Source organism: Aythya ferina (assembly GCF_964211825.1).
Source record: "Aythya ferina genome assembly, chromosome: 4".
NCBI classification, from domain to species: domain Eukaryota; kingdom Metazoa; phylum Chordata; class Aves; order Anseriformes; family Anatidae; genus Aythya; species Aythya ferina.
The window spans coordinates 16,415,070-16,441,117 of record NC_140300.1 but is presented as its reverse complement, the minus strand read 5'-3'; the positions used below and the strand labels follow the sequence as shown (position 1 = coordinate 16,441,117).

The following is a 26,048-nucleotide window of genomic DNA, read 5'->3' as shown; positions in this document are numbered from 1 at the left end:
CGCAAGGCGTGGGGAGCAGCGGGTGTTACGGCGGAGTTTTGCCCTCTTGTGGTGTGCTCCAGGTTAGCGTTCACACGTGCTGCTGAAGGTGAAACAACTTGTCTTGGAGGCTTACCGCAGCCTTTAAAAACCAGACCTGATATCTATGCAGTGTACTTAATGTACGTGTGAAACACTGAAGTGTAAGTGGTGTATGAGAATTGAAAAAAAAAAAAAATCTTTCAAATGCAGACAACAAGTTTAAGTTATTTCCCATATAGGGTGGTAGCTTACTCGTATAATATCCTCGCATTTAGGTTCTGAGTGAAAGTGATAATTTCCCAGAATAAAATTAAGAAAACATAGTAAGTGAAAATGAAAGACCAGTGAGACTGACTGTAGCTGTGACAGGAACATTCACACCGGAATATCAGACCAGAATCATCAGTGTGATGTCAGAAGTAGATTTATGCTTTTCTAGCAAGAGCACTGCATGGAGAAAAAGTTTTTGGAGTTTACTGACGTGCGTGGTATCATCTGTGCAACAGCCAGAACAAACACGTCTAATTGAGGACAGCATCATCCAGAGACAGTAACTGAAGGAAATTGCATCCATTTTGATTTACCTTGTAAAATTACTTTTTTTTGTTTGTTTTGTTTTTGTTTTTAATGTTAAATCGTAACTACTAAAAATCTCAAAGTGTTTTAGTAGTTAACCTCATTAATTTTGGAGTGACTCTTATATACAAATAATAGTTTCTTTGTTCTTTGAAGAATGGCTCCATAACTTCTCTACATCCTTCATGGAGCATCTGTATATTCTGCAAGTATTAATTAAATGGGTATTTCCAGTGCGTATTAAGTACTCTTCAATTTTATGGAAAAATAGGATTTTACCCATAATCTCTTTACATTTCTGGACAGATACACTTCATAAATTATTTTGTTTGGGATTTCAAGTTTTCTAAAGTACCCCCAAAGAAGCCTTCATTTCCACATGTTGATTATATTATGCATATGATTAGGTAGGTCTCTATATGAAGCATAACTAAAATGTTTTAATAAGGTAACTTTATATCCAGTTTATAACACTTGATATCAAGTTCCAGATTTTCTGAAAGTATTTTATGATGTAAAGGGGAAAGCTGCAAAGGTCTAAGTGATAGAGTTAGCCACTGTTAATCTTTGTTTTAAAACTGTATCACACATAAGTAGCCTAGAAATAGGGCTAAATCTTCTTTTTCAATGCAGTTTAATGCTATTGAACGTCTTATATGACCCTCTCAAAAATGTCCAGATAATTCTGAGAAGGTAATTGGCAAACATTCATCCTTTCTGTTTTAAAATAAGCCTATATTATGAAAGATTTATTACAAACATATTTTATTTCTAAACAAAAAAGATACTTAGTTTAGGTGAAATTGTATTATCACCTGTGTTCTAAAATAGCTAAAATGCAGATTTTGTAAAAACTGTGAACTCTATAGGTCAGTTTTGAGAATAATATTTGCAGTATTTGTTTTTCCTGCTTTCCCACACATGCTAATTGCTGGTTTTGTAGACTGACCTTTAAAAAAGTACTGCAGATTTTTACAATTGGCATCTTTACTCATGTCTATACCAAAATTCTCCATCCAAAGCAAAAGCTGACAAGTCAAGAAGCTGTTTCTGTCATGATAGTTCACTTCACCAAAGTAGTCTTATGCAGATTTATTAGTACATGATATCTTCTGCTGTAACATTTGCTTCTTCTGTCTTAGTCTTTATTTTAGGGAAATGAATACCACTAATGGCTATTAGCAGCAAGTTCACTGCATGCGCTGTGGCACTTGCCACACAAAGCCAAAAACAGTCTTCAAACCTTTCTTCTAAGATAACAAATTGAAAGGCGTTTTCCCGAAAATTGGCAATTCTTTCTGTGAGGCGATGAAGTTTTACAGCAGCCATAAAGCCAGTGACTGCAAGTGCTATAAATCCACCTGCAACAAAAAGAAAGAAGTATTTACCATTGTTGTCAAAACAAGACATGCATTTTGGTTGTGCTTCAGAAGGACATATTAAATACAAAAGCAGGTCTTAAACAGAATGTGACAGACGTAGAGATGGCTTAAACACCTTCAGCATGCTTAGCCTTTAATGTATTGCCAAACAATATAATAATAAAATAAATTTAAGTTTATAATAAAGGTCTTTTATGAGTTATATGAACCATAAAGACTGGCATTTGCAGCTCCTGTAAAAAGTTGACTAGACTCGATATGCTGAAAAGCCATCTGACAGCTCTCTTTTGATAGATGAGAATTCATTGGTAACTTCATTTTATTCACAAGTATTTAAGTCAGGGAGATATCGAGTAAGGCAAGAAAAGAAGTTTTACAGTTAACATTTTCCTATGAACATGACTGGTGAAAAATACTGGTGAATGAATTTACCTGCAAGTAAATTCCAAAGGCATAGTCCTGCTGGACCCTTAATAGCCCGGTAAGGAACTTTTATTGCGTTAAGAATGCAGAATCCAAAACTGACCAGAGAAAAGCCCATGGCCACACAGAGGAACATTATAATCATCACATGCAGGCCTGTATTCAGCTTTTTCACCATATGTGGGAAAACTGTCAAGAAACAAAAAAAACAACTATTCAATGTGTATTTTTTTCATGACAACAGTAAACATCACACTCTACTTATGCACCAAAGTCAAATTATATGTAAACAAGACGATTTTTATAAAACAATCGATTCAGGTAGTTACACTCATGTTTTATTTCTCACTGCATAAGACAAACTAGGGATATTCTACTACAGGAACAATCACTCACACAGGATCTGTAAATAAGGATGCAGGGTTAAGTACTCTGTTATTTATCTAGTTTTGTTCGTGTATTTATCTCTGCTGCTGTATTGTCTGTTGCATTCATTTCCGCATCGTTTTCACCTCTGCTCTCTGCCCCAAACTTCTTTCCTTTGAGTTTCCCATTCCTGTCCCATGCTCTTAATCTCATGCCTTTGAAGTCCAATAGTTCAGTTTCCTTGTCCAGCTCCTTGCTGTCTGAATTAGTGTTACGTCTGCTTGATTTAGTTTCTTATATTATTCTTCTTTCTATCTCTTCCTCTCTTTAAAACGGGCTCCAGTGAGATCCACTCTGATCCACTTCCTATTTCCTAATCCCACAGGTTTCCACTTTTAAATTCCCTTCCTGGTTTCTCATCAAGTGTTTATACCTCTTTTATGTGTTTCTGGGTGTTGGACAGTATTTTAGTTAAACTCATAGAAAGGATGCAAAGTGCCACAGTCAGGGCAGGCTTGGCATGAAGTATTCACAGGTTTTGTTATACACACGAGCTCTTCTTTGGCAGCCTGCCTGTCTGTAAAGGACAGTGACTTTATTAACCTGTTTTTATCTTAACAGTTACTTTGGTGGAAGGCTACATCAGCCAGCAATAGGGAGATGCAGAACATGCAAGAACTCAGGTTATCCTGCAGCCCTTCAGTAACTGAATCAGAAGAAACATGAGGAGGGAATTGTAGACAATGTGCTGACTGACAAGAAAGAGAAAAGCTGATCAAGAAGGAGCCTAAAATACAGGCCAATCGAGAAAAGCCCTTCAAATAATGCAGCACCACACATTCATACATATTTGGAAGGACTAACTGCCTAATTATGTCACTAAAAACAAGGTACGTCATATTATAAACAAATAGATTACTTCCTATGCTGCATAAGTGAAAAAAATAATCCAAAGAAACCACATATAATGCAGGCAGAAATAACTGGTAGATGACACAGCAAATATCAAGGATATAATGTGATCATCATGACATTACAGAATTCCGGTAGATTATTCAGAAAACTTCATACTGTACAAATTCCATACAAAAATCCATGATTCAACAGCTCTTCAGTAATTAATTCTGGGCTTATAATGAGGTATGGTATACACAGGAGCTACAGGAAAGACTCCAACAAGAAGAAAGGAGGGAAGTAGAAGAGGAATGGGAAGCCAGAAACTAGCTTACTTTCCCAGTGGAAAATAAGTGCCTGTAAAAAAACAAAGCACATGGAATTTAGCTTTATTATAAACCAGCAGAGTTTTCAGGGTGGTTCTAAAGATTCCTTTGTGTCTTTTCTGAGGCTCTCAGCCAGGTCCCAAAGACAAAGGCAGTGAGCCTGTCTTAATACACAGAAGTAAGAACCCCGAGGAAGGACATTGCCTTGGGGACTGAGGACACATTCCAGCTGTTTTTGCTGTACACACAGAGAAAATGTCTGACTTTCCTAGTTTGTTTGCAGGGCTTGATTCAGATGTCAAAATATATGCATCTCATGCCAATTTAGATGGGCTAGGACTTCCAGTAACAACCACATGGATCTGACATAGATGACACAGTATGTATAGGAACACCTACAAAAGGTGGTGGATTTAACAGCTTTGTAATACTGTCGTGATACCATTTTGATGCCAGTGTTGTGAAAGTTGCAACCCTTACAGAGGTATTAAAATAATTAAAAGGGAAAGTCTCTGGCACATTTGTTTACCTAAATGCATGGTTGTGTCCGCTGCATTTATTGACCCAATTTTACAGATCTAATGGGAAAAATTCTTGCTAGCTTCAGTGAGATCTTTGTCTGTCTAAGAATACCATCACATCCTCCAGATATGTATTCATACAGTCAGTGGTGAGGGTGGAATGCTAGGCCTTCTTCTCAGATTGCAGAGTAATTAATCAGAAAGTTCTCTAACAAGGCTAGAAAGTTGTACAAGGAGAGGAGGATCAGCTACCTTTTTCTTCATTCTCTTTGACATTTATGGATGGGTTAAAGAACTGGAACTATATTTCTGAATACCTTGAAGAGAAGAAGCAGCAGCAGAGCAGGACAAGCTTTGACCTGTTTGCCAGCAATTTTGGCTACTGAAAAGCAGTTAGTCCAAATTCACAGTGTAACAACAGGTCACACTGATCTAAGTTTCTCTGTTTCTCTTCACCACTCCTAAGACCACAGTCGTGCCTGCTTTAAAGACTTTATAGCAGTGTTTGTGCAGCTGTGTAGGGAGGCAGTATAGCGGGATGAGTTTATGGGAAATAAATAGATCTTTTGCAGGCTAATTTTCAGCAAGCTTAACTCCCTGAACTTCCTCACCATACAACTACGCTAAGTACCACAGCCATTGCAAAGGATGAGCCAGCACTGCTGTGCAACAGGGGAGGGTAAGCTTCAACTTCTATTGGTTTAAGTTGCTGCAGATCTATCCACCAAACTAAACATCTTTGATAAAAAAATATCATTTTCACTTCAGCACAGGATGTGCGAAAACTGGAAATCATCCAAAGTCAACATCTGACAGCTTTGGAGAGCTCAAGAAAATCTTTGACATTTCTACACTTTGTATGTATTCACCATTTTTTTTCTCTTTGAAGTTACCAGAAAAGAAAGTAAAAACTTCTTTAACATGTTAGTAAAGTTAGGAGTATCTACAATGGCAGACATCTGTTTTGGGACAGCTAGGGAAACACACAAATGTGGCCAGCTAAATAAATCTCTACTTCTTAAAGGAAAAAAAAAAAATGAAAAAGGGAGCAGTTTAACAAATATGGCAAAAATAGAGGTACAGATATTGCAGAGCAACACAGCATGGAAAAGTTTCAGTCAAGGGAAAGTATGACTTACAGGGTCATCTCCAATCCTCCTATAGCTCAACCTGGGAAATAAGACTGAAAGGGAACCCTCTTCACTCTGTTCACAAGACTAACAGGAATTCCTCAATCTAGCTCTAGGGGTTTTTTTTTTTCTTTGATTCCAGAATCACAAAACATAATCAGAGAGAAAACCTAGCCTGAAATAGCACTCAAATCCCAAAGCACACAGACCACAAGTAAGCCACAATTATACGTTTAATAATAATGATTTGCTCTTGACAGGTTATGTAAACAAAACGACCAGAGTGCTTTTAAAGTTGAACTAGACATTTGACTAGAGATTCAACCAAAATTGTACTTACTTGTGAATTTGGAACGACGCCCTCCCAGCCCACACTGGCGTATCTTGCCGCCCCTAAAAAGGCCATAGTAAATTTCTCCCATGAACTTGACCAGCTCTGGATCTGTGGCATTGACTAAATCAGCCCCTGTTTTGCAAAGCATCTTTCCAGTCATCCACCTTTGGGTCCCCATTGCGACGGCAATTACGATAAAAGACGCAAAACTTATTGTAGAAGCCAAGGCAAATAAAGTCTTTTTAAAACAGCCGGGCATCCTAGTGGTTTCAAGGAGTCATCTCCAAGGCCTCTCTTCAGTAACTAGGCACATTTCCCACTTTTCCTGTTGCTCTGAAATCCATGAACGAATAGCAAGTATTTCAAAATACATCTCATTGTATTTCAAAGCTCCAGAAATTAAACCGTACAGTTAAAAATCAAGTCCAAAAAGATGTTTTGCTGCGACAGCATCCTGAAATGGTTGCAAACAACAGCTTCGTTACCCTGTCATGCGGTGGTGCAGAAAGTAATCCTATATCTATTGCATGGCTAATGTTTCACCGGAGCTTTAATTGTCCTGCTGAAATGGCATCAAGTTCTTTACCATAACCACGTGGGATGAAAATTAGAAGCATTTTTTTAAAGATGATTAAAAACATGGGTAAATATCCGCGAGGGACAAAGCTTTGCAAACGTGGAGTGTAGCAGCAGAATCCTGCTGACATCTCGGCTGTGTTAAGCTACCTCCTCCTGGTGCTTACTCTGTCCCTGTGTAAATGTCAGTGCTGTCAGAGCCACCAGGGCTGGCAATAACCCTCAGAGCGATGTCCTTCCATCCCTCGGCCTGCTAGCTGAGGTGTTTAAATGCTGTTCAGGAGGCTGTGGTTTCACACAGGGACCTGCTGCCTGCACAGGGCCCTCCGTGCAGGGTGGGGAGGCACAAGCAGGCAGCAGGGCCTGGAGCTGGGGGCTGTGGCGAGGGCAGTAATTCCACCTAGCAGCGATATCGAGCAGCACTGAAGAAAACCGGCAACAATTGCTCGCACTCCTACAGTTACAGCCCCCTACAGGCGCCCGCTAATTAACCCTCCCCTGAGGGAACACAACCCGCGGAGGCTGAGATTAAAACCCAGCGGCTCCTCAGGGCTCAACCCCAGCTCGTAGGCTCCTCCTGCTCCCGGTGCGAGGCGGAGGCAGCCGCCAGTCCCCCGGCCCCGGGGGCGGCCCCTGTGTGGCGTTGGAGCGAGGCGAGGCGAGGCTGGGGCCGGGCCAGAGCCGGAGCCGGAGCCGGAGCCGGAGCGGGGCAGGCAGCGAGCATGGCGGCGGCGGGCAGGGTGCTGGTGTACGGGGGCAGAGGGGCTCTGGGCTCGCAGTGCGTGCAGTACTTCAAGGCCAGGAACTGGGTGAGCGCCGGCAGGGCTGCTGCGGGCCCCGGGAGGGTGGGCGAGACGGGGCTGCTTTGGAGGGGGGGAGTTAAAGGGGGCGAGAGCGAAGGGTGCCCCGCCGGGCGCTAACGGTGCCTTCTCGCCGCCCCAGTGGGTCGCCAGCATCGACCTGGCCGAGAACGAGGATGCCAACGCCAACGTGGTGGTGAGGACGACAGAGTCCTTCCCCGAGCAGGCCGAGCAGGTGGGAGCGCGTCGCGGGGTCGGGGGGAGGTCCATCGGGGAAGGGGTGAAGTCCCTCGGTCCGGGCTCCATGCACTGGGTTTGCACCCACTCGCCATAAACCCTCTCTTTGAGAAGCACTGAGGCCCCCCAGCAGTGAGCAACCCGCTGGTTTTGGTACCCGGCTGCTGTACCCTGAACTCAGGGGTGCCACCATTTGCCAGCTACTTCTTAATTCTTTTTATTTTTCACTTTCCTTTTAACTGCTTGGAGGCATGGGTTTGCAGAAGAGCTTGATTTGGGAGTTTAGAAGTTACCCTATGTTGTCACTCAGAATGTGTCGCACTTGTGTATTATCTTCCTCTTTGTTACCTGAAGGGCTGCGGGCAGAATGAGATTACTTTAATCAAGGTGGATTAGGACATCTTGAAACGCAGCACTCCTTTCTCAAGTCCTGTCTGTGTTGTATAGCTGGATGGTAATGCTGAAAACATTTCCCAGTAGGGTTTACACTGTGACAGAAAATTGACAACCAACAAATTCATTACCAAGTGCAAAGTCTCATTTGAAAGAGAAAGAAATACTGGGTATTTAAAAGCCTACATACTCAAATCCAAGGATGTGGTTCATAAGGAGGCTTTAGTTGTTTGTTTCTTGTGCTATCATCGGAAATGTCACAGAAGCAGTGCTGATCAGACCTGGAGTTTCATTTCCCATATTATTAAACAACACAGTGTGCAGAGAAGAACCTGTCCAAAAGTAAGTCGCAAATGAAAAATGATGGTATAGGTAAGGATCAGATCTTTCAGTCCTGCTCACATCAGTTATTGCCAGTGACGTCGCACACTGTGCAGTCTGACTTACATCTACAGTTAGCTTTCAACTCAATTATTGAATTGATAGATCATAAATGTTAATTTTGTGCAGCTATTTAAGTTGCTGTTGTTCGTTGTTTTTTGTTTTTCAGTTACATAGTTGAGTAATATTAAGGCATTCTTGGTATTTACTCTTTTACCTTACAAATTCAATGTTTTCAGAATGTTTTGTTCTGTGTTTTGAAGGTGACAGCAGAGATTGGGAAGCTTCTTGGTGAAGAAAAGGTGGATGCGATCCTGTGTGTAGCAGGAGGATGGGCTGGAGGCAGTGCCAAAGCTAAATGTAAGCTGGTGCATGCTAGCAAATACATGATTGAAATCTGAGAGGAATCCTTAAAAATAGTGGTAATAAAGGCCTTTGAAATCATCTTTTATCCTGAGTCCAGAAGAAGTTAGCCTAATAGTGCAAAGTAGTTCAGTCACAATGTTTGTGAGCACTCTTCTCAATTATCGGTGCCTGTTAAATTTCCAAAACTTCATGTGCTATATAGAAGAGTTCAGCATTATCTCTGAACTAACTTTTGCCAAGGTTATGTGCGTCAGGCATATTACATAAGATACTGGCTGAGTGGAACTTGATCTTTTTGCCCAAATCATTGCTTTATGCGTAAAACCTCAGTTGTCTGATGCAGTTCTGAGCTATTAGTATACAATACAGTGTTGGAAGGAGCTGTCTGATGACCAGAGGCTGTGCTAGAGGGGGACAAAAAAGTCCTCAGTTTATAAAGCTTTTAAATATATAATATTCAGGAAATTGTTTTATGCTTTATGTACTAGTGTAGAGACTTTTTTTTTTTTTTAAAAAAGCCTTTCTGTCTGGACTAAGTCTGTTAAAACGTGGTGTTTTCCTTCCCCTTCCTTGTTCAGACATCATATGCAAAATTTTCACTTTAAAGAGAGAATATGAGAAGACATGCACAGTTAAATCAGAGTGAATACTTTTATAGAATTGCATTATATTGGATTGTTATAAATCTCCACAGTAATTTGAATGAGGTGATGGATCATACCCTACTATCCTTCCAATAACATTACTATGAATTAAGGTTATTTTGGGATCAAGTGATCAGCTTGATCAACTGCTTGATTCAGCTCCTTTATCTCTTGGAGATAGAAAGCATGTTTTTATAGTACTTTGCATAGTACTGTTGCACTCTGTGATATCGTAGGTATCACATGGAAATCATAGGTAGAAGTCTTGTTGTTAAGTTACCTACCTAATTCTCTTCCAAATCAGCTTTGTACAAAAACTGTGATCTGATGTGGAAACAGAGTGTTTGGACATCCACTATTTCCAGTCACCTAGCCACAAAGCATCTGAAGGAAGGAGGTCTTCTGACTCTGACAGGAGCTCAAGCTGCTTTATCTGGAACTCCAGGTAAAATGCCATGCACGATAACTATTAGGACATAAGCAGTTCTAGCTATACCTTAGTCTGTTCATGAAAAAAAACAGTTTCTTGTCATCTAATAGAAATGGAAAATTGCTGCTGAAACGCTTAAGGCAAGTGTAATTTTACAGATGGCAATACTGAATCTCTTGAAACAGGAGTGCAAACAAAATCGCTATTAAGTAATGCTTGACATGCATTCATGAAATATGCTTGGCTAATATGCAGTACAATAGAAAAAGTAACTTGGAAAATTTTGAAGTACTGTGAAGCACACATCAGTAAGTATAGTACTTAAATGAAGTCAAATATCTTATTTGCGTTCTGAAAGGCAGAGTCCTTAGTTGTCCAGTTTTTCAATCAGTGATGACTCAGCTAATTTTATTAAACGTGCTTGTCCTGTTCATGTTCTGATTCCAGTCCACCTTTGCTTCAGACACAGATAAGCTTGTTGACTTTCAGCTTTGCCCTTCGGTAGCTATTTAGTACAAACTTTTTCCTGAGATTTTATTTTTTTCTCATCTCACTCCTAGGCGTGTTGGTCTGCATGGAGAAAATCTGGGAACAATTTAAAATTAAAAAAACAGCAGCACAGAAGCCCACAGGCAGGGAAAGTTTTTGTTGAAACAAATGCTCTTATTTCTCAATCTTCTTCTAGTGTGAATTCAACAATATTTTGATGAGACATAGCTATTATTTTTTTAAATAATAAAATTAATGAATATTTGTGAAAGCCTTGTCTAAAATAGTTCAGGAGAAATATGCTGTGTTCTCTAGTTAATGCAGCTGTAAATACAGTAGATAAATCATCTGGCCTAGTCTGAAGATAAAAGGATTATTTTATGTGAATCAGCAGACGAATAATTTACTGTGTACTACTGACTGACAATATACAGATGAAAAAAAAAAAGGGAACTGTGGCAAACTTTCATGATGTTTTTTGTTTGGTTCATTTTGGGATGTAGGGACCACAACACAGGAATCGGTGATTTGCTTTCATGTTTTGAACTGGCTGTTTTCAACAAGTCTGGAATTAAAAAAGAAAACACATAGCAGTGCTTTGGGCAAACACATGCAACTTGTTAACATCAGGAAGAATTGGGAAAGAAATGTTACTCAACTTTTGTAAATATGCCTTGTTAGTCTTGTTATTACCAGCTATTATGGAAGGAATTATCTCTTTTGTTTTCGCTTACTGTGTTTTTTTCTTTTCATCTGTGAAAATGCTGAGTCACTTAATGCAAATTGAAGATAAATGAAAATAATATAAGTTATAGAAGCAGTCTGATAGGGATAGTGAAGAAATACAGGTTTAAGAAAGCTGATGGTTTAGAGAAGAGGCAAGAGGGAACTATGATAGAAATGCAAATATTTTGTAGTCATAACGAAATGTTAGCTACCACTGCCCATGATTCCTCCTAATAAACATGTTTGTTTTACAATATGTCTTAACTGAATATAACAGAAATATTTCTACAATGTGAAACTCCCTGTGTACCTTCATTACAAGGTACTTCCTCACAAACATTGAGAAGAGGTTTTACAGTTGTGTAGATGGGTAGAAAGGCATCCAGTTGTAGTACATAAAATACACTTATTTTTCCTACACTCCTAATCTGTTAGGCTACTTGGCAGATACATACCATGAGACATCTCAGACCTGGAGCACCCTGATAGTCCAAATCTTGTACGTAAGCAGTGTGCAGGATGCTCTCCTTCCCATGCATCTTACACTGCTAAATACTGGCTGCCTAGAAAGCAGCAGTGTTTGGGAAGAAGTTGGTTTTACATGCAGGTTATTCAGTCACTTTGTACTTTTAAGGGGTATGGGTTGTATTTGTTTTTCTGTTTGTTTGTTTTATAGTCAGGATACTGACCAGGTGAACTACTGTTTCAGAGAGAAATGAGCTGTATCTGTTTAGGTCTAAAACTGCAAATACCTTAGTCATGCTTAAAGTTAACAGGTGATTTATTTAATAAAAAGCTCTTCACGCTTACTAGTTTAGTTTTGTAACCCTATAAGTCCAATTCTTCAGGATGCATTTTGGAGCATTAGCTGAAGATGCATAACTCAGTAAGTTTCTTACTTCTGTAATGGTGAGTAAATTGAACTTTGTGGTAGTTCCAGGACATCTAGTAAGAATTGTTGGGATTTTTTTCTTAAAACATATTTTAAGTTTGATTCTGTTCTGGCTGTGGTAAGTGATCTGACAAACAGTAAATTTAAGATAACAGGAGTTTCTGTCATAGTGCTGGTATTGAGAGCTGCATTGATTATGCTCTAATTTGTCTGTTTTTAACCGCTAGGAATGATTGGCTATGGCATGGCCAAAGGAGCAGTGCACCAGCTTTGTCAGAGTTTGGCTGGTACCAATAGTGGCTTGCCATCTGGTTCTGCTGCTGTTGCTGTTTTACCGTAAGTGATTGCAGTCACCTCTGCCTGTATCATTTTATTTAACTTCTACTGTAATCGTATTGATATGGGTGTGATGTCCTGTCCACAGTACTCAAATAGCTGCTTAGACTGACATAGTTTCAAAGGGAAAGGATGCATGTTGAACATATGCGAATAATGATGTGCAATATATCCTAAAAATTATACTTTTTTCCTTTTCTTTGCAAAACAGTAGTGGATTAAAATATCATTTGATTTTAATGATCATGAGAGAGACTGGAAGGATCCGTGGGCTAAGTGATAACCTTAATGGGCTGGATGTCATCAGGAAGCCAGGTAGCTAAGGGGTTATAGGCTGTGATCCTTTGATATACATTGAAGCTGATGGTTATATGCTGTTAACATATGTAGAGGATGCAAAGAAAATCCATACCACGTGGTATATAAAAGTTGAGCATATGTTGCAGTGATGAATAGAAGCAGGTGGCTCTTATCAGAAACAGTATGTACAAATAAAAGTTTTATCTCATTTTAATCACAGGGTTACCTTGGATACACCAGCAAACAGGAAATCAATGCCTGACGCAGACTTCAGCTCCTGGACATCCTTAGAATTCATTGCTGAGTGAGTATACATGTGATAAGTAAGCAGTTCCTTACTGGGCCTTTTCCTGCTGCATCCTACTGCATGTTGTTCCTAAGTAGCTGTCTTGCATTGGAGGGTTTGGGTTGTGTTTTTTTTTTTTTTTTTTTTTTTGTTTCCCCATCATTCCCCTGATCCTGTATGTCTTCAAATCACATTAGGCCTCTTGCACAAGCTTCCTAACTGGAGAAAATTAGCTCAACTCCATCAGCTTCAGCATTTCTACACCAGTTATAGTGACAAGGCAGATAGCCTTAAGCAGTTGGAAGCCAGAGAATCTCATATAGCCAGTAGACAAATTAAATTACAGACAGCAGATGCAGGAGTTTGTCTCAAAGGTAAACTGCAAATAGGCATGTAAACTTTGGTGTTGTTTATTTTAACACTATTACCCAGTTTTTGGTGTGTTAATTTGCTTCTTTTCACAGTTGGAAAAATTCCTACTCTTGTTTAGAAAAATTTAGTCAAGGTTTTTGTTTTTGTTTTTTTTTTTCCATTATTCAAAAGGCTTGTCCTGAGTGATGTTTCAAAATGCTGAAACTTCAGCTGCAGCTTATTCAGCAACAGGCTGAGACAATGTTTATTGTTTCTAATTTCTCCAAGAGATGGTGCAGAATATGTGCTGCCTTCTCCAACATGATGGAGAGTAGCAAAGAAAATAATGGGCACAGCTGTTTTGCCTTTTTGAGGAAAAAATGAAAAGGAATCAACTTCCGTGTTGTAAAGGACATAATGTTTTTCTTTACTCTCACTAATTCAAAAGCTTTTAGAACTGACACTGAAATAGCATTTACCTATTGCTACTTGTTCAGAGTAGTTGTGGCATTTAGTTTTCTTGTGATGTGAATTTTTATTCAGTTGGATGTCAGAGTGGAAAATATTTTTTGGTTTGAGAAGCTTATACAGCTGTTCAGTGTGGTTCTTTAAGTGTCCCATCAATTGAGTTTAGTTGACCTAAAAATGTTCAAAAAAAGTTCTTTATTGTGCTTAACCAGATGTTGTGGTTTTACAAATTAATTTTTAACTTCTAAAGAGTTTTTCCTTATGGGAGAACTAGGTTCAGTGTGTTGTTTTGTTTCTTAGCTTCCAATTCTCTGAACTTAAATCCAGCTTTGAAAACTGAAAAGTTCACTGGTGCTGAAAGAAAGAATTCTAGTGTTGTTAGGATTTTGGTAACATCTGCATCGTAGAAAGGATGCAGGAACTCTTTTTCTCATGAGGTTCTTGCATTTTGAAGCCTGTTGTATCCATATATGTTGTGTCAGATGGCAAGATGTTCCGAAATGGCGGTTGCTCTGTCTACAATAGTGGAAAGGCTGATGGACCTGAAAAATGTTGTTGTTTTTTTCTCTATTAGTTTTGATGAGTGTTTTGATAAGTGTTCTGGTGTGCTAACTAGAATGAGATCATCTTACTCAGTGTGTGTTGGATGTCTTAGCGCTTTCTGTGCTTACGCTGAGACTAATTTCAACATTAAATACGTGATGGCAAATTGGCAGAAAAATGGGCTAAGAAAGAAGGACTTGGAAAGAAAGGGTACTTGCACAGGTTGAAAGGCAAGGGGGTAGGTGGGGCAAGAATGAATAGAGTACAGAGATACCGGGGGAAATGAAATTATTTAACCTGTATGGTTTAGCCTATAAGGCTAAAATATGGTTGCTAAACCATATTCCCAAATTTTTTACATGTTATAAAGGCAATTTAAGTAGCCACTCCCTCCCCCTTTTCATGTTTTTTTTTAACTTGGGAAAAACTTTTTGACATCTTCCTGTTTTTATGCAACTCCTGGCCTTTTGCTTTGAAGTGTTCTGAAAATCCTGCATATGTACTATAAAGCCCTTGTGATTTCTCTGGACCTCTGTCGTACTCTGAGGGTTTGAATCCAGTGATTGTACTGCTAGTTTGTGACATGCATAGAAATCACTACAGAGAGGTAGGAAAAGAAGGAGAATCAGTAGGCTTTTATGACTGATAGCGTGTGTGTGTGTATATTTTCTCTCCTCCTCATTCTGTTTTTTCTATTTATTTTAAAACAGAACCTTTTATGATTGGATAACAGGAAAGAATCGACCAAATTCAGGGAGTCTAATCCAGGTGATAACTACAGGAGGGAAGACTGAACTAGTTCCAGCACATCTTTGATGTCAGTCACTTAAGATGGTGAAACTTCATCAAAGAAGAAGCTATGGAAAGTCTGACTGCCAGCATAATTTGGATGGTCTCATGTATCCAGTAATTGTAATCATGTCATTATTGGAACCAAATCTGAAGTAGTATTTTTGTGCTGTCTGTTGTGAGCTGTCTGCATTTATTTACTGACAAGTACTACGTACTTGTCCCTAAATAAAAGTTGAAGGCTTTAAAGTCTGTAGATGCTCAAATCCTGAGCATTATGTGATCACTTACACATTTTTTCTGAAATGGGAATTGTGCTTATATTGTGTAATCACATATGTAATGGTTGGATTCTTTTCTCAGCCACTGTTTCTGGCAAGTTATTGTGAATCTTCCAGGAGTCTTCTTCTTTCTCTGCCTGGGAACATAGCCCCACCCGTGCATATTATGTTGACTGTAACTGTAGGAAACGTGGTGATCATATATCCTTGTCTTGTAACACTTTTCTTGTGAATGTTCCACTGGAGTTAATGGAACTGTATAGGGATGGCTTACTTGAGAAGGACTTCCTAATTTGCCTTAGAGTTTATAAGCTGCTATCAGGCCTACAGTCGTAGGATAAAACAGTGGTTTTGCCAAATGTCTGTGCTTTTTCAAACAGGAAAGAACCATAATGACTAACACAAAGTGCTATAAAGAAGTATAAAGAAAAAAATACAAAACCATCTATTTGAGGAAAAAAAAACCTTCTATTTGAACGTGTTTTTTTGTGCTAAATAAATGTATATTGTTTTACATATTGGGCTGTCTCTATCACTGTAATACAAAGGGGAAAGGCTTTCAGCTGGAGGAAAAGTTCAGAAAAAGTTTAATTCCATTCTGCACTTAGATAATATCTCTACATGATGTAGCTGGATTGAAGTATTGCTGCTTCTGTGCACAGGCTTACATGGAACCAGCATTGCCAGGTTTTGAGAACGCCTTGAAAATAGATCTCAAGTTCTATCTAAGTTGTATTTATTTATTTTAGTTACCTTCAGGGTTGTGCTGGGCATAGCTCTACTGCCATGAGTCAGGAACCTTTTCTCTTTCCCAGTAAGAAAAAAAACCTTCAGGTGCCCATGCTGATTTTAACATGGTCAGATGGCTGTGTGATTGCCTTTTTCTTGTATGACTGTTGCTTTACTCATTTTGTTTAGCTGGATGGTATAGAGGGAAAATTCTATGTCTTGTCAAATTATGGTGCTGCTTTTGATCTTAAATGGAAGACTAGCAACCGTTCTGTGTAAGCAGCAATTTCTGCAGGTTAAGAGTACAGACAAACTGCAAGGTACTGATGAGGAATGAAAGGGTAAAGTGTTAGTATATTATTCTGGAAAATTGAAGAGCTATCGTACTACAGGCTTGCATCATTTGAAGGCTTCCCTTTGCCAAGCTAGTTGAATTTCCAAATTGCTTTCAATTTGTTTGTGTTGTGTCTTCTCATGAACATGTATTGAATCAGGTCTCAGAAGCTCCCTGAAGAACAGATCAAACGCTCGAATTGTGAAGGGAGCGCAGCTTGGATTCCAGATCTGTGTTTATGTGGCTGTGTAAAAGTACAGTCAAGGACCTAGCAGGCTGAATGACTTATGGGTATCTCTGTAAAACTGCTGTGGCAAAAGATGGTAACATAGTATATGGGACTTAAGACACTAACAGAGAATCTTTTATTTGCTATGGGCTACAAGTGCTTTTCAAGCATCTTTGAATAATACGTACATACCTGGACCTTAATGATATTAATAACATGGTGAAAAAATTCCACATGACAATAGTCATTAACTTAAGTTGAAGGCTGTAAATAACCAACCCTGAGATTATACAGAGGGAGGAAGGGACAGCAGGTTTAAATTTTGATAAAGAGCAAAAAGTCAAAAAGAAAATGAGATGCGATCCATTGCCTGATTAATTTCTTTTCCATTAAGACAACCTGGTAGTCCTGGTAGGAAAACATGAGGCAAATCTATTTCAGACCTAGCTGCTTCGGATGTGTTTTGCCGGTGTCAGAGATAAGGCCTGGAAAACAGAGGTGGTGTTTACACTATGCTACAGAGAGGGTTGCCAAGCCTGTGGTAGCCTAACCAGGTTAGTTATCTCTTTTCACATGACATGGTATGACTGCAGCAGTGCAGATCTAGAAGCACAACTGCTGTGTCAGGACAATGGTGAAATGTAGCCACTGTAGCTTACAGTGCAGAGCACTGTCAGGCATTGAACCAGCTGTGTGTATCCTGACTACTATCTCACCTAGATAATTAAATGAAAGGCTACAGTCAATGTAAGAGAGATAAGCTGTATAAGCTCATGAGATGGAAGAAATCCTTGCTGAGTGGCATGTGATGTAGTAACAGGTAGATCTTCAGTTAAGCTTCCCTTCTTCCACTTCTTGTCTGAAGGAGGAGGAATGGTAGAAAATGTGGCATAAAAAGTGTCTGCCTCACAGTCCTCACTCATCTTGTACTGGTGCCTGCTGGAAAGTGTTAATCTAGCTATAGAAAAACACAGTATGCTGACTGTAGCAATGTAAGAGTGGTGAAATATGCTGTGAATAGTGTTAAAACATAACTATGAATGGAAGAGTTGGATGGATTGCTGTTTAGCAATTGCAGGTATCAGTGGAAAGGTACAAAAATGGCATTATCAAAGCTTAAGAAAAGAGAATGGTGTAGGCAAGTCAAACTCATGGATAGATGTTGGAATCGATCCTTACAGGTCCCTTCCAACTCAGGATATTCTATAATTCTATTCGATGAGTTTGATGGAAAAGTCTTTACATGACTAGTTTCATCCTGTGTCTACAGACTTTTCTGTGGTTTAGTAACTGTCTTGGAAAAACAAACACCCCAATACTGCAGACATCCGCTGGGTTGCCTGGCTCCTTCAGCAAGCTCTGAGATCTGTTGGTGCTGTGATGAGAAGCAAGGATGTAGTCTGTGGAAACTGAGGGGAATTAATTCATATGAAATGCACACACACCATGAAACTGCAAGTCTGTTGGGAAGATTTTAGAAGTTAGTGCTTCTTCCAGAAATATGATACTTGATGAATTTCTAATTTAGTGTTGTTGAGAACCCTTGAGTTGTTCAGCATATTTTACTATGGCACAATCAACAACAGTGTAATAATGCTGGAGAAGCAAGAAGTTTATTCTCCTTTAATTTAAGGAATGTAACATTTTTTTTATATAAAGCAGATGAATGTACTTTATTTATTTAGCATTGTACAACTGATGTCATATTCAAAAATTCACATATATAGAGCCAGTTTAGTCTGGCACTTTTTTATACAATTTTCTTTTGAAGATGCATATTACTGTTCATTAAAGAAAGAGATTAGTGGAAAAAGAAAGCACGAATCACGCCAGGCTGGTCAGCCTTGCTTCTGTACTCTAAGCCATTTGTGCTTAGCATTCTTGTTTCTACTGAAGTAGCATTATACAACCCCCTGGCACCCCCTCGCCTTTTTTTTTTTTTTTTTTTTTTTCAGAAAAAGGGTGTTTTGAGACCAAAGCCAAGGTGCCTTTGAAAAGACAATGCAATTATGTGGTACATCCATACATGCACAGATGCAATTATCCAAACTGTGGCAGGCTGACACAGTAGCATTGGATACAAATGTGCCTCCTAAAATATGACTGCCAGAATGCCTTGGCAGCAGGAACAGGTCCATTCAGCATAAATATTTTTCTCCTGCAGATTAGAAAATATAGATTTTAGTGAAGCACAAGTAAGTATAAGATGCTTTTTCAGAAGAATATCAGTAGCATCACTGAAAATCCAAGGATTTCTGAATACTGGACAATAAGCTGTTCTAGGCATTTCTAGCATGAGACAATGAGAACTTGAGCTGCTGCTCAGAAAGAGGCCTTCATCTTGTGAAGCCTGACCCATGTCCACACCAGCTGCTTTGCAGAAACTTTGTTTTGTTGCAGGAATGAGTCTGAAATGGTCTGAAATGTTTTCAGATTTCACTATGAAATGTCTCAGGTTATTCAGAATTTAGTGCTTCAAAGCTGGATTTTTACAGGAAAATTAGTCTTCTACAAATTAGCTAATAGCAATTGCCACAAAATGATTTAAAATTTTGCTATGCACTCTTAATATTATGGAATGGTTTCCAGATATGATGGAGTCATATCTGAGTTGGTCAGCAGCTGCAGTTCTAAATTAACACAAAATTGCACTGTGAGATCTTTTGCTGAAATCATTCGTTATGCCTTTTTTTTTTTTTTTTTTTTTTTTTTCTTCCCAGTGGTGGAATGAAAACCACAACCACAACAAAAGTAGCATTTATTTTCTTGTTTATTCTTCCTTATATTGGCTCGCTGGAAGAAAACAGATGGAGACTGTAATAGTGTTCGGAGATGCTTCAGACTAACCCCCTTACAGCATTGAACAAGGTGAGAAGTAGGCAGACATCTGAAAAGCATCGCAGAAGTCAGCAGCAAATGTCAGTTGAGATGTAGACCCCTGTCAGACACTGTCATTCCTGCACTTTCTGAAACACCATGCTCTAAAGGATTTGTTTTATAAATACAGCCAGTCTCCTGCAGTCTGCGATGACTCTTCTGAGATACGATCACCGACTCCCACAGCTGAGTTGAGGCTGATCTTCGGGAATGCCAGCAGAGGGCAGAAACTTCCAATACATTGGGGATATTTCTTTACTGAATATGTAATGTTATTTTCAACAGTGAGGATTTTAATTGTGCCACAGTCTCTGCTGAGAGGCTCATCCTCCTTTCTTGCTTTGTTGCCTGTAATCCAGGTATCCCAGCCTTTTGTTCACTTTAGTACAAATGTATTACATATTCTGCATCCAGAAATTCCAAAAACCATTCCATCTTAAAAATAAATAAATAAATAAATTCCATGTTAAATAATAATAACAAACAGTGATTTCTACTCTTCTGTCCCCAAAAGACAGACAAGAAGACAAGGCTGTGAAATAGTACCACAACAGGGTGTGGCATTTCTGTTGAAGTGTTATCAGTAAGTGCATTGTCAATAAATATTCTGTCACACAGCTTTAAGGGCTTGGACACAATAAGAAGGGAGAGTATTTAGCTCCTGTACTGCACTTAAGGACTATAAGAAAATACAGAATTTCCTAACCCAACCAAAAGAATGAGCTGTTGAGATGAGATTGTTATTAACAAACAGATAGAACTCGGAAACAAAAGTTGATTAATTAATATGGGGTTTTGAATGTGGAAGTTTTAACTCCTTTGCCTGTGGAATAAAGTAATAATAATATGTATATATATATATATAAAAGTATTAAAGTATTATTTAGGAGAGAACAAAAAGTAGTAAGCCATATGACTGTTGTTTCTATAGTATGTTAGTCATTATTCAGTATCTCTTGTTGATATGAACTACACCACTAATTACAATATTTTCACAAACAAAAAGTCTGCAAAAGCCTTAAGATTGGAGCCCCTGGTTTCTGTTCCTGCTCTGGCTTCTGGTCTGCTGGAAGACTTTGAATGCATCTTCGCACCTATACCTCAGTTTCCTCATCTCCCAAATATATATGAGATGATTTTAAAGTGCTTTGAGAGCAACAGATGAAAACCAGGACATAGGAATGAACTACAGTTCTCTCTTCCACAAGCACACTAACAGAAGCTGAAAATAACCCACATTGTCAGAAGAGAAAGTAATGTAAAATCATGAGCACAAGCCAAAATCACATACAATGATTTGCCAGAGGTACTATGCCAGAGATTACATCAGACAAGTAATTTGGATGTTACTGTTACCTCTTCCTCTAGAGAGGTAGACTATGAATCTGGTAGTAGGTGGTGATAAGCGTCTAGCCAGCACAACGAGCATTAATGTTTTGTGAATGTCTCAGCTGGGATTTAAAAATTCAGTGTTGTTTTTAATTTTGAAAAACCAATTACTCTTTCTACCAGTGTACCCTAACATCTTAGTGAGAAGTGGCTGAGTAAATAATACAAATGAAGCCCATATTAGATTCTGGATCCACACAAGTTATTATGAAAATTATTTTCATATAAGCCTGTACACAAACATCGCAAAAAAGAAAGGAACCTTTTTGACTCCCAAGAAAGTATCTTTTCCAGATTATTCAGTTCCTTCTCATATACTCAGAATCTCAGATTTTTTTCTCCAGCCTCCATGTGAAGAATGACCAGACGCATAAAATGCCAGCCACAGTCATCCACATCTTTCCATATTATCCCAAACAGCAGAAAACAGATACAGTGCATCTAAAATTAGTGCCACATAGAGTATTTGCCCTTAAGAGCAGGAATGGCTGCCTTATGCATACATACACTACTGCACTAATGAGGCTGTTCATTACTCACATTACCTGATAAATAGTTTTAATTTTTTTTTCAATAAAAAGTTTTGTTTCTCCTTCCAAAAAACAAAATGAAACAAACAAAAAAATCCAAACAAACAAACAAAAAAACACCCCAAACTTCCTGTTTGCAGGCCCATCTTCAACCAAAGTGTTATCTTTTTCATTATCTGTATAGTCCATGTGTGCAGGAACCATGCTATTAGCAGAACGAGGCTACATGGAAGACTAAAAAAGAGTATCTTTCCCCCTCCCCAGTCTCAGCTTTCTGTACTTTCACTGCTGCATTCACTCAGCTTGGATTTGTTCAGCAGGCTGTAAGGGCCCTGGTCCCAGTCCGTTAGGGGTGTCCCACAGGCCGCACTCCACCTTATAAACACCTGTTCCCCCTTTTGGCATCCCCCACAAGTGTGTCCACAACCCCAAGCAGTTTCTAGCAGCACCTGAGTGAGACAGAGTCTGTTCAGGCTGGGCCAGGGCAGTCCCCAGCCAGATCCCTCACAGGGCAGGCAGCAAGCCCACGGCTTGCACCGCATCCTTCTCCAAAAGATATGGTGAGAATTGGTGTGCACACGCTTTACAGGGGGTTCTGTCCTTGTTGTGCTGGTACAGAGAGCTATGTGAGTTGTATTAACACAGAAATATTTTGAATGCTGTATAGAATGCCTGAACATCATGTAGAAGATGCATGGAGAGGAAGGCAGATGTTATTAATGATGAAGAAACTATGTAGCTTGCAAGCAGTCATATATCCACTCAAAACATTTTTTCCTAGTGTTTATTAGGAAGTGCAAAGCAGTGTTTGCCCTCATAGTCATCAGGTGATGCAAAACCCTGTGTGGAAGCACTCGGGCACTTTACAAGCTCTGGCTGTAGGCTGCTCACCAGAACTGGGTACAGCTGGCAAAGGCTGTGTTGTATGAACTGCAGGTGAAGCAAAGCTTCAAGCATATCAAGGTGGATGGCTCGTGTAGTTGTTGGCCACCAGTTAACAAAATACTTAAGTTCAAAGCAACAGGAGTAGCTAAAATCATCGTCAAGAGAGTAGTTGTTGTTTTCAGCCAATAATTAATTCCTTCATGAGTGTCTGATGGCTTTTAAAATACTGGTTAATTTATTTATTTATTTATTTATTTTTGGGGGGGGGGGACAGAAAGAAAGAAACAAACAACAACAAAAACAAGAACTGGCGCTAATGAAATGCCCAGTCTTCATTTCCAGTGTGGGCCGAATTTTCAAATGAGCATCTTCTCCTTGACTCTCACACTTAGAATCATTGAATTGTTTAAGCTGGAAAAGACCATCAAGATCAAGTGCAAACATCAGACTTCCAGTTACTAATTTGCCAAAAACATTGGACTTCAGATAAGGGAATGCTTCTCCTGTTCTTCTGCATTCTAGTTCTGGAGTTTAAATTGATAATTCTGATTCAGAAAGAGTTGCATCTACTGTTAGGTGCATCTGCTACAACATAATGACTTGGGTAGGTACCTTCAGGAAGAAGAGTTTCTGAAAGCTATAACAAATTTGAGTTACATTCCATAATTTCATGCATTAATTTCACCTGTACTATAGTCATAGAATCATTCAGGTTCAAGAGACCTCTAAGATCATCTGGTCCAATCAATAACCCAGCACTGCCAAGGCCACCATTAAACCATGCCCCTAAGCACTACATCTACACATTTTTGAAGACCTCCAGGAATGGTGACTGAACCTGGGCAGTCTGTTCCAGTGCTTCACAACCCTTTCATTGAAGAAATTTTTCCTGATATCTAACCTAAAAAATCTCCTGGCACAACTTAAAGCCATTTCCTCTTGTCTTATCACCTACTGCTTGGGAGAAGAGACTGACCACCACCTTGCTATATCCTCCTTTAAGGTGACTGTAGAGCATAATAAGGTCTCCCCTGAGCCTCCTCTTAGTCCATAGGGAACAGATTTAAACAAAGCAGTTGCTTTGTGCATGGTTGCATTCTGTGGGTTTCATGCAGAGACTCTGAATGCACCTAAACATGCTACGATTAGGAAAATACTTAATGTTTAGAGGTTCTTTTCTTATAATGATTTTCACTGAGGGTGGCATTTACAGGGTAATTTTGAAGTTCGGCAGGAAAAAAAGGGGAGATTTGATATTAAGTATTTTGTTCCACTTACTCATTGTTAAACTTATTATTCTTTGTCCTATTAATTTTTTTGAGATCTCATTCAAAAACATTTTATGTGAGGCATGATTCTAACTGCTGTGATTATAGGTTGCTTTGGATTGCTGAGCAAAGTGGAACTGTTAACAAGAGAGGTTCTCTTGTGTGGGTGAACTAATGCTGGTGTTTTAGAGCACAGCTTATTCTAATGGAGAAGTGTGAGCAGTGTTAGGGTGCTAGGGGATGATGGTGATACTGAAAACTAGGGTAAAACAGATGACTGAAGTAGGAAAATCAAACGCATGAGATAGAGGGGATTTACTCTTCAAAATGAAGGTAAAAATATGAGCTCCAAACACTGTTGTAAGGCAAGAGGATGAGCTATATAACACTCCTGTTTTACTTTTGAGTAACAAAGAAGAATTATGGTTGTACTATCAGTAATTTAGTGTGTTTTGGTGTGTGAGTATCAACATCATGCAGAAAGATCATACAGAACATTATACATCATACAGAAGGTTCTATGTAAAGATGCAAACATACCATGAATTTATAGCCAAAAGGGGGAAGAAAGCTTGAAAGAGATTAATTTTGATTTAAGGGTCAGCCAAAACATGCATGCATGTTAACAAGGTCTTTTATTCTCTTGATTCTTTCTGGTTTAAGGGAACCAAGGCTCCACGTGTACTTTATACAACCATGAAAAACAAAAAACAAAAAAAAAACAAACACATATAACTTGGTCAGTCTCCAATACAGTTGAAAATGTCAGACAGGTGACAGAAGCAGTTTACCTGTTCCAATCAGAAAAGATAACATTTTAACCCTGGATTTTAATTTCCTGAATAAACAAGGCTATCATATGTTGCTAACTTTCCCCCTTGTAATAATGCACAACTACATGTATTTCATATGTGAAAGGACACTCCACCATTTTGATAAGAAGGTTCTCCAACCATTAAAAATGAGTAGGAAAGGACAATACTATCTGCTACCTATTGGCTACATAATTTGCTGCAGTTTGGATTACAGTATAAAATGAGATGTTAACCTTAAAAACAAACAAACAAACAAAAAACTTCCCAAGTGATTGTTATGGATGTTGAAAATGTGCTTACCCCAAATTCAAGTCAAGGCAATGTATCTCGTTCTTTTCCTAAGTACGTGATTCTTGAAGATTTGCTTTTCCCTCTTTCACTACCCATCTTCTGCACAGGATCTCAAAGGCACCCACACTTCTGAGAAAATAACCTCCAGTGTTGCAAGCTGGGGCCCTAAAAGCAGCACCATATGTGGGCTTCTGATCCTTTAAACTTCATTTTATTAAATCACACACTAGAGACTGTAAACTTTAAAAGAGAAAGAACATTAATTTCATCAAACAAAAGGTTTTGACTAAGTTACTCTCTATCCACCGTGGCCTTGGAGGTTGAGGCCTTTTCTTTGCTTCTGTTCCCTAATAGTCTGCCTGGATTGTGACTCAGTCTAGGTCCACTGAATCTCCAGGAGCTTCCCCACCTTTCTATCATTTATCTGCTCTTCACATGTCCTGCCCAGCCTGGGCATGCCCAGTGTTTCCTAACAAAAGTGCAAACTTCCTTTCCTTAAGAAGGTTCTGCCCAACCCAGCTCAAAACAGACAGGGTAAAGTAAAAATAGACTTTTTAATGGAATGCAAAGTAGCTATGCATTAGACAGCAAAGAAATGCATGGTATGTGTATGTTCTTTGTGATGATATAGGTGAATGAAATGCCCCCTGGATGTGTCTCATCTGATTGAACCTAGGGGAAAAAAGTGGGTTTGAATTCTACATCTGTCTGCTCATGCCAGCAGTTGGAATACCTGTAACATCACTGCAAAAATTAAAAATATCATTCGTTCCACTATTAGCATCTTCTTTCCTGTTATTCTGAACAATTACAATTTCTGTGGGGAAGGTGTAAGGAGGAATTAGTGGAAGGAGTGAGTAAGGAAGAAAGGATAATGACTATGATTGGGACATTAGGACCTAAAGAGTTAATTGATTAATGGGAAGGGGTGTGGAAAATGGAAGATAAAGTCCAGCATCACTCTCAAACTGAAAGACAAATACACCTCTACCATTTTCCTCCACAGCCCTCTTCCACTGTCTATATTCTCCATTATTTTCAGGCTTATTTTAATGATAGCAGCCTCTACATTACGCCTCTACAGTAGCCCAATTACCTCTTTTATTTCAAGGATCTAAGAGATGAAGTTCAGCCTCCCTTCAGTTCTTCCCATTATTCTGAATAATGGGAACATTCAGGTAACATTCAGGTAACATTCAGGTAACTTACAACCAGTTGATCTTACAGGTTTTGAAACAAATTCTAACAATATTGGGTTTACTTCTGTGATTCTTCTTGGCCAGTGGCACTAAGTTTAGGCATGTATACCCACAATATTTAAAAAAAAAAAAAAAAGGTGTTTCTATTTATATCTGTATACTCTGTAGGTCCTAATCTATAACTAAGTATAGTTTCATGGCCTCTGCCCAGTCTGGTCAGACATTCATACTATAACACAGA

The 26,048-nt window shown here is 39.0% G+C and overlaps 2 protein-coding genes across 2 annotated transcripts; one reads left to right on the top strand and one right to left on the bottom strand.

Moving 5' to 3' along the window:
• Positions 1–1,674: 1,674 nt before the first annotated feature.
• On the bottom strand, positions 1,675–7,049 carry CLRN2 (clarin 2). Its single transcript, XM_084517330.1, has 4 exons — positions 6,717–7,049; positions 5,980–6,306; positions 2,412–2,591; positions 1,675–1,958 (listed from the first exon to the last, which is right to left on the bottom strand). Exons 2-4 carry the CDS (start codon positions 6,230–6,232, stop codon positions 1,693–1,695), a joined length of 699 nt encoding a protein of 232 aa, XP_084373456.1. The 5' UTR covers positions 6,233–6,306; positions 6,717–7,049; the 3' UTR covers positions 1,675–1,692.
• Positions 7,050–7,178: 129 nt separating this feature from the next.
• Positions 7,179–15,779, top strand: QDPR (quinoid dihydropteridine reductase). Its single transcript, XM_084517329.1, has 7 exons — positions 7,179–7,358; positions 7,492–7,584; positions 8,624–8,720; positions 9,675–9,815; positions 12,135–12,243; positions 12,764–12,847; positions 14,902–15,779. The coding sequence occupies exons 1-7, from the start codon at positions 7,272–7,274 to the stop codon at positions 15,005–15,007; spliced, it is 717 nt and encodes a 238-aa protein (XP_084373455.1). The 5' UTR covers positions 7,179–7,271; the 3' UTR covers positions 15,008–15,779.
• Positions 15,780–26,048: the final 10,269 nt, after the last annotated feature.